Source organism: Primulina tabacum, chromosome 11 (assembly GCF_025594145.1).
Source record: "Primulina tabacum isolate GXHZ01 chromosome 11, ASM2559414v2, whole genome shotgun sequence".
NCBI lineage: Eukaryota > Viridiplantae > Streptophyta > Magnoliopsida > Lamiales > Gesneriaceae > Primulina > Primulina tabacum.
The window spans coordinates 8,735,323-8,743,641 of NC_134560.1; the positions used below are offsets into that span (position 1 = coordinate 8,735,323).

General features: G+C 34.2%; 1 protein-coding gene across 1 annotated transcript; it reads left to right on the forward strand.

The window, feature by feature from the left end:
- The first annotated feature begins 369 nt into the window (after positions 1–369).
- On the forward strand, positions 370–1,152 carry LOC142518646 (putative germin-like protein 2-1). Its single transcript, XM_075621437.1, has 2 exons — positions 370–503; positions 610–1,152. The coding sequence occupies exons 1-2, from the start codon at positions 392–394 to the stop codon at positions 1,143–1,145; spliced, it is 648 nt and encodes a 215-aa protein (XP_075477552.1). The 5' UTR covers positions 370–391; the 3' UTR covers positions 1,146–1,152.
- Positions 1,153–8,319: the final 7,167 nt, after the last annotated feature.

Below are 8,319 nucleotides of genomic sequence, written 5' to 3' on the forward strand. Positions count from 1 at the left end.
ATTTCCCGTGAGTATCAATAAATATACTCCATTTTTTTATAAGTGTGATATTTAAACAATGACGTGAAACAAAGTCGCTAATTTTATTTTAATTAGTGAATTCTGTCTCAAATATATTTAAATGGGATTTGTCAATTTTTTGATAGGGAAAATGAAATCAAACATTTTTTATTTAATCGATGATTAATATGCAAATCAATATTAGCAGCTTTTACCATTTCAACACGGTGGATTGTGAACTATGAGACGAGTCTTTTTGTTCATTTGTGATACAGGACGGCAGCACCGGCAGTTATCCACTAACTTGCTTCATCTATAAAATCAGCCTTGAATGTTATAGCTAGCATCTGCATCTGAGAAAACACACTCATCTTCTACAGCAAAAAGAAAAATGGTGTCCCGTTTCGTTTTGTTTGTGCTATTAGTCGCCACCTGTTCTATTGCTTTCGCATCTGATCCGAGCCCTCTTCAGGATTTCTGCGTCGCTGATCCGAACGGCCCTGGTACGAGAACCTGGAGTCAACAAACGTTAGATAGTCATTTTTATGCATGCTTTTATATGTATCTTGTGCTAATCGTTTCCGTAAAAATTTGTATACGTGATTGCAGCGCTGGTGAATGGTTTTGCATGCAAGGACTCGAAAATCGTCCAAGCAAACGATTTCTTCTTTGCCGGCCTTCATTTAGCAGGCAACACTTCAAATCCTGTGGGGTCAAAAGTGACACCAGTCACCGTGGCTCAAATTCCAGGCCTGAACACTCTTGGAATTTCCTTGGCCCGGATTGATTTTGCGCCGTGGGGGATCAACCCACCGCACACTCACCCTCGAGCAACCGAGATTCTGACAGTTATCGAAGGCAGTCTTGAGATGGGGTTTGTGACCTCGAACCCGGGAAATAACCTTACCCGAAAAGTACTACAGAAAGGAGACGTGTTCGTGTTCCCGAAAGGTCTCGTTCACTTCCAAAGAAACGTTGGATACGGTAATGCGATAGCCATTGTCGGTCTTAGTAGCCAAAATCCAGGGGTTATCACCATTGGCAATGCGGTTTTCGGATCGAAGCCTGCTATTGCGAACGATCTTCTTGCGAAATCATTCCAGGTCGATACTAAAACAGTGGATTGGATTCAGTCCAAGTTCTGATCAATTGCCTGCCTAAAGAACCGTTGATGATTTTCTCTTCTACTTCTTTTTTTTTATCTATTTTAATCCTTTGAATTCATTATTTCTGCATTGTTTCGATTAAGGAAAGATCGTGTCAGAGTTCACGCTAAGTTTGATTCATGTATCAAATTATTATACTTCTATATTGATTTGTTTTGTTTGTTTCTTGCTATTTCATTAGTCAGCCAAGTACTCGGCATTTCTTTAACTTTTTCTATGCTGAGCAAAAGAACCTGGCATGCTTCGTTGAATTCACGCAAACATCTTGTATAAAAATGCACCAGAATTGTTACTCTCAGTACAGCATTGAATATTTGTATTATAAAATAAGAAGATAAAATAAAAAATGTTCTGGTTTTTTAAGCGATTTTCCATACTATTTAAATTACAAGCGGAAGTTAAATTATATTTATATCATAAAATAAAAATTGTTTTTCCAAATAAAATCATAATTTTTTTTCCATATTTTCTTTAAAATTATTTTCACAAAAATTGTCACGCCCCGAGACTCGGGATTGACACCGACGTTGTTTAACAATCACACAATCAAAACAACAAGCCTTTCGTAGCACAGTATAAACCGAACCAGTTTATATATCATAATTTCAATCCAAAGGAAACATTGTCTTTACAAAACCGAAATCTCAAAAAAACGACATAGTTTAATGCGGAAACGTAAAACTGCATAATAATAATCTTAAACTTAATCTGATTTCTTGAGCATTCACCATCCCCAGAACTGCTCAGACTCTTCCTCCTCAATTTCTTCTTCAAGTTTCTCTGGGAAGGGTTGTAAGGGGGGTGAGTATTTGGGAATACTCAGCAAGTGGGTGAATATCGAGCACAATAAAACAACATGCATAAATTTCGAAACACATGACTTGCATACATACTTCATAAACATGCATAACATTTACCAGCCACTGTGATTTATCTAACTTTCTATGGTTTACTGACGCCAGTCCCTAATTTTTACTCTTCTAAGGGGGCGAGGCCATATAGCGGTTACATCCCCCACCGCGTAAGGGTACATCATGGTTGGGATTCCCACCCATATACAGTCGACTCCTCACAGTGCTTAAAACCGAATGACATAACACAAGAAGGAGTAGGAAAATAATTGTACTCGACCGAAGTTTTTATCAAAAACTGAAAATCACATGCATAAAATTCGAAACTTTAAGTTTAAAAACAAGCCCACTTACAGTGTTTGAGTGCTAGAAAAACGAAGATGCTTGGCTTCGGGATTTAGGTTGCTTCTCGCTCCTTGTCTGGGCAGCGCTTCGGTTCGACTTTTATGCTAACGTTGGGACGATATTTGGGCAGAGTTTCGACTAGGGGATGCTGAAATTTTCGAGATTTCAGCAAGGGGAATTTCGAAAATCTTGAGTAGGGAATGAGTAGGGATGATGGAGTATTTATAGGTGGAGGGAGAGGGTCTAAATTTGGTACTCAAATCATACCATAATTCATGCCATATCTTACAAATTTGACTCTAAATCCTTGCCCAAATTTCGAAAATTTCAGTTACCTAGGTTGTGAGGTTTTTATTCCCTAATCCATTGCTCTTAATTTGACTTACAATATGGTTGCTTAGATGGAAAGGATTTTGAGCAACCTTTGATGATTTGCTTCCAATTAATCATGTATCTACCCATCACAATAATTAGTCATATAATCTTGTAGGATTTTCGAAAATTGCTTGTAATATAATGCCTCAATCTTCTAGATTTTTTTAGGATATATTAATCTTGCAAATCACCTTTTCCAAAATTTCGAAATTTGCATGCCTTGGTCCTAATTGGATTGACTTGATAAAAAAGGTTCCAACAATCAATGATTTTCCCATATGTATATCTTATTTAATACAATAAATCAAATCTTACCAATCTCCTTATAGTTATTAATTGCATGCTAAAAATCGGTTCTTACAAAAATAATAAGAATGTTTTGATAGTGGGAAATAATTTTCTTTAATAATATATTGTATTGTATATATTAAACAAGAGACGTCTAAATAATTACTTTATTTGCCAAATGTTACTTTCATGGACGACTTCAATTTTTATCTGAAAAAAGGTTGAGAGATAGAAATTCAAATTTAGTTAAGCATATATTAGATGGAGAGATGATTATTTAATAAATTTTAATCGTTTACATAAATTGTAATTTTTGTCCATTTAGTTTTGTTTATTTTGGATTTTTCTAATTTAATTTATTAAAATTTGGCTTTCATCCAATAACTTTGATGTTTTATACGTTTTAATACATATTTAATGTTTTCAAGCTAAACATTAAATATATTTAAACAAAATAAATAGAAAAACAAAGCAAAACGACACCCAAAATTTCAAAATGAGAAAAATAAACAAGTTCAACAAGAATAAACAATTTCAACCACTACAAGAAAAACGCTAAACGACATCCGTTGTCGTTTGCCATTTAAAACTGTTGTAACTGAGTGTGTTGTTGAAAGTGCGTTTAAAGACAACGGTTCGTAGCTATCATAATTAGCGACAGTTTAATGTATGAATTAGCGACGGTTTCTTATATACACTAGTAGAATTTCCTTGATTTACTTCGTATATTCAATGAAGTCATAGATAGATAATTGTCGAAGTAGACGCACGTGAAATAATAGGATACCATTTTACTTCGCATTATAACCGAAGTCATATCCAAGTAATTAGCGAAGTTTTTGGCTGGTTCAATGAAGGAAAATCGGTCCGGAATTAGACCGACGATGCCAAAGTAAAACGTCTTTTACTTCATCGATTTCATAAATGGCAGAAGTAATAGCTTATATAAAACTGCATAGTTTACATTGATTGACGAAATAAATGTCTTGTATAACTTCACAGGTTTTGTATTTTGATGAATTAATTGATGTGAACGACTTCGTTGTTATGGAACTATGATGAAGTAAATATATCCTGTAATAGACAATGCTTTTATAAACCGTTGAAACCATTGTTAAAAGAAAAAAAGACAACAGTTTTAATAAAAAATCGTTGTCTTTGATGTATTGTTGTATGACTATTTTTTTATAGTGTTTCCTTTAATATATCTCGATATATTGAGTTTTTTTGGGTGATTCTTTATTTTGGAATATTACTCGAACCTAATGCGGGTAGGAAAATCATATCCAAATGTGGACGGCTCATTTTTTTAATTATTATTTATTTGTTTTGTTATGTGTGGGCATTAACCAAAAAAATTTCTACAAATAAGCAATCGACTGAGCTTCACATAATTTCCGGATCGAGTCGAGTTTTGTAAATTTTGGAAGAAAATTTCAGAATCCTTATGCTCTCATTTTAATTAAACGGCAAGAATGCAACTATGAAGGAATAAAATAATACATAATATTTACTCAAAAAATTAATATATGTGGAAATAAAATAGTATAAGAATTCGCAAATAGCGTAAAGACACAACGAACAAAAATTGGGGCCACATAATTCAGATGGCTTCAGGTGATTTGGGTAATCATTCAAATCAGGGGAAAATTATAATTAAATCTCTAAACTCAAACTGAATTTTATCCTACTTTCTACACCTACAAAACTTTGCCTAAACTCCGTCAAATGAAAAAAATTACAAAAACACCCTTATATATTATAATGATCGAATTTCTGGGCGAAAATAGTATCTGAGCCTATGTAAAATTATTTCAAACATACAAATTTATTATTACTGAGTATTAAATGATTGATGAAGATAATTTTCTCAAATTACATGAATCCGAACCCAGGTTCGAGATTACTTATTTACAGGAATTATTCCAAAACTCTGGAATATTTGCAACACGAAGATCTAACCAATGTTAGATATCAAAAAAGAACTTATCAGGGTCCTAAGGTAAACTTATGATTCAAAATAACAGGTTTCTAGAAATAGTACCGGATTTCTCTAAACTCTCCGGAGATCTTAGAGAAATGCAAAAGACAGTACAGAATCATGACAATATGTTGTATTATGTACCCCAAAATATGGATAAAATCCTTGAAAACCAGGAAAAAATTCTTGGAATATTAAAGTATATTCGAACAAGACTTCAAACCCTAGAACAACAAGCAAGTTCTAGCAGAAGGACTTCAGAAAGAAAGTCACCATCCTTTGGTACTGAACCTCTGTTACATCAACGAGGGAAGGGCAAAGTTATGCTAAAACCTTTAACTGAAGAAGAAAAAATGAAAAATCTAATTAAATCTGTCTTAGAGAAGAAATTAATCTGATGACAACTTTAGAAAGGATTAGTCTCTAGGATCTCCAAGACCTTGCAGAATCATTTGCAAATCTCAAGGTCGTGGATCTGAAGATGAACACAATGGGAGGTGAACAACCCTTCATAACCTGTTCATGTTCTCAGGAACCACCAAGGGAAAGTGTAGGATGTCAAAATATAAATATGAGAGAATCCCAAACCAATTTCCATACTGGTGGAGAGTCACACCCAGTGGGAACAAGGTCAAGGAATAATCAAATTACTTCGCACCAAACACCCTATGGAAAATATGTTTTAGAACCTATACATTATGGAGTAATGCTCAACCTAGATGTATTAGATTTCAAAAACAGAGAAGATCTCATAGATGATTGGACATCTGCTATGAGAATCACAGCAGGAATACTTGATCTCAATAGAGAGGGATTCAATAAACTTCTGGAAATGAGTCTTGTGAGATCAGTTAAAATTGCTTGGGACATGACTTCGGTAGAAACCAAAGAATCAGTCCTAGCTGGAGAATCTCTTAGTGAGATAGGCGGAAGAATGACTACCCTTTTTAAAGCACAATTTATAGGGGTAGACTATTTTAACAGTCAAGATACAGAGAAGAAAAAGAAATATACTCAAGCTCTGTATAGTCTTGAATTACATGAAATATTTTTAGTGGATGAGTACATTAAGTTATTCACTAAATATAGATGAAATTAAGGGGTTGAATAAGATATAGCCATGCAGCTTTTCTTCGCCAAAATGCCAAGTCCCTGGAGGAAAATGCTCATAAGGGAATATGTCCCTGGCAATCAAGATACATTGGCATGAAGAGCCTCTTTCCTCAAAGGAAAATTGACAGAATTGTGTCATATGACAACATTACAAAAGAATTACAAACGATTAAGGGGTATTAACAAATGTACTCATTTGTGTTTTAAGAAAAATGATCTTCCAACAATTATTGGAAGTAAACTATAAAGGCAGAAGATGAAAAGTTTTAGAACTCATCATTATGCTAAAAATGGGAGAAGTTCTTGGAAACCAAGAACAGTTTGGTCTAGACAAAAGGCCAGATCTTATAAATCTGGGCAAAGAAGTGGACCATCAAGAAGTATGATATCATCCCAAGCATCGAGTAGATCTCGAAGCATAGGAAGAACACATACAAAGAAAACTTTCAGAAGAGCTCATACTCGAGCTAATGAAAGTTTTAAAGATTGTAATTGCTGGACATGTAGAGCAAGATGTCATATCTCAACCAACTTTCCAAAAAATGAAAAAAAGGGAATAAAATGCTTCGATCTAACCCCAGATATTGAAGAAGCAGTTTGTTATAAGGATCTTATTCATGTATACCGATTTGAGGATATTATCTCAGATGAAAGTATATATGAAGAAGAAGAAGTCTTAAGTAAGGAAGGATCTGATGGATCAGAATCATAATCTGGCTGAAGACGAGGTTTTTCGACACGAAACACATGAAGATTTGTTTGGTTTCTTTAGTCAGACAACAATATCTCATAACATGGTCCAGAGGATCATGAGAGAAATTCCTGGTCTACAAAGATATCAGAGATTCTCTGCAGGACAGATAGAAAAATTCTTAGGAAGTCTTTGTCTAAGAAATAGAAAGCATCATATAATCTATAAAGTTTCCAGAAGGGAAATGACAATCCCAATGGAACTCACGGGAAATAGAATGGAGATCCAGTTAATTCCTTCTGAAGAAATTAAGGAAGAATTACAAAAACTCAAGATAGAAGTAGCACGAACCATGTCATGGATCCATATTGGAGCAATCCAGATAATGATAAAATCTACTTTTGAAAAAGGAATAGGTTCACATATTGATATCGCCATATGCGATAAAAGAATGAGTAACGTTCAAGATTCAGTACTGGGAACTATCTCAGAAAATCTCTGTGCAGGAAAATTGTAGGAGTAATTTATCCAAGAATTGCATACAACCTGACAGATCGAGATTTTAGCCGAGCTTTGACGTTGCATCAGAACTTCAAATAAAAAAGGCCGATGAAAGAGGGTGATAGGCCATACTCTATTACCTATCAAATTTCATATGCTCTATCTAATACACATCATTCAGAATTGTTTATTACAAATGAGTTCATTGAAATACATGAGATATTTGGAAATGTTTTTCAGACAATTTATCCAGAAAAAGTTGAGTTTCCTTTAATACAAAAAACATATATTTAAATACAAGACATACGGATTCTATAGAGGAATCAAAGTCTTAGATTGAAATCAAGAAGACTATCTTTTCAGGAAGATAGAATTACTAGTTATATATTGGGGGAAAACGCCTGTCCAAGAAACCCAACAGGAGCCAAAAAGCTTTTCCACAACAGGAAAGCTTAGATGCCCAGAAGGGTGGAAGAAAGTAGAAATAATATTTGATATTACGAAACAAAGGAATCAATTTCCTTGTAATACCATATACTATTTAGAACAATTCATGATAGGAACTTACCAAGGAATGATTAATATAAGAGCATTGGAAGTTCATATCAAAGAAATTCCAGGAAAAAAATCAGATCGATTGGTTCTTGGATTAGAGTTTCTCGAGGAACATAAATCTTGAAAATGTCTAGAATATGAAATGAAGTTTATGGCAGAAGATAGGATGTGGAAAATCCAATGACCACAAGCCCATTCTCGATATACATTCTAGTAGGGATGTTATAAAAACAATATAAAGCAGAATACTTTGCTGCTTATATTGATTCAGGGGCTGGAATCTGTACAGCAAAAAGAGGAGTTTTTTCAAATAATTTGGAAGAAGAATTGCCAAAGATTTCTGGAAGAGATTTTTTCAGAAGAATCTTAATCTTATGTAAGAGGATTAAGATGACGGGAATCGAGATCTGAGGTGCTGGACAAACGCATTGGTATAAGGTAAAAACACCACCG

What these genes read in the sequence shown, in the direction of transcription:
- LOC142518646 (XM_075621437.1), top strand. Translation starts at nt 392, where the DNA reads ATGGTGTCCCGTTTCGTTTTGTTTGTGCTATTAGTCGCCACCTGTTCT. An exon ending in CGCTGATCCGAACGGCCCTG is followed by an intron (nt 504 to 609) that starts GTACGAGAACCT and finishes ACGTGATTGCAG; the next exon opens with CGCTGGTGAATGGTTTTGCA.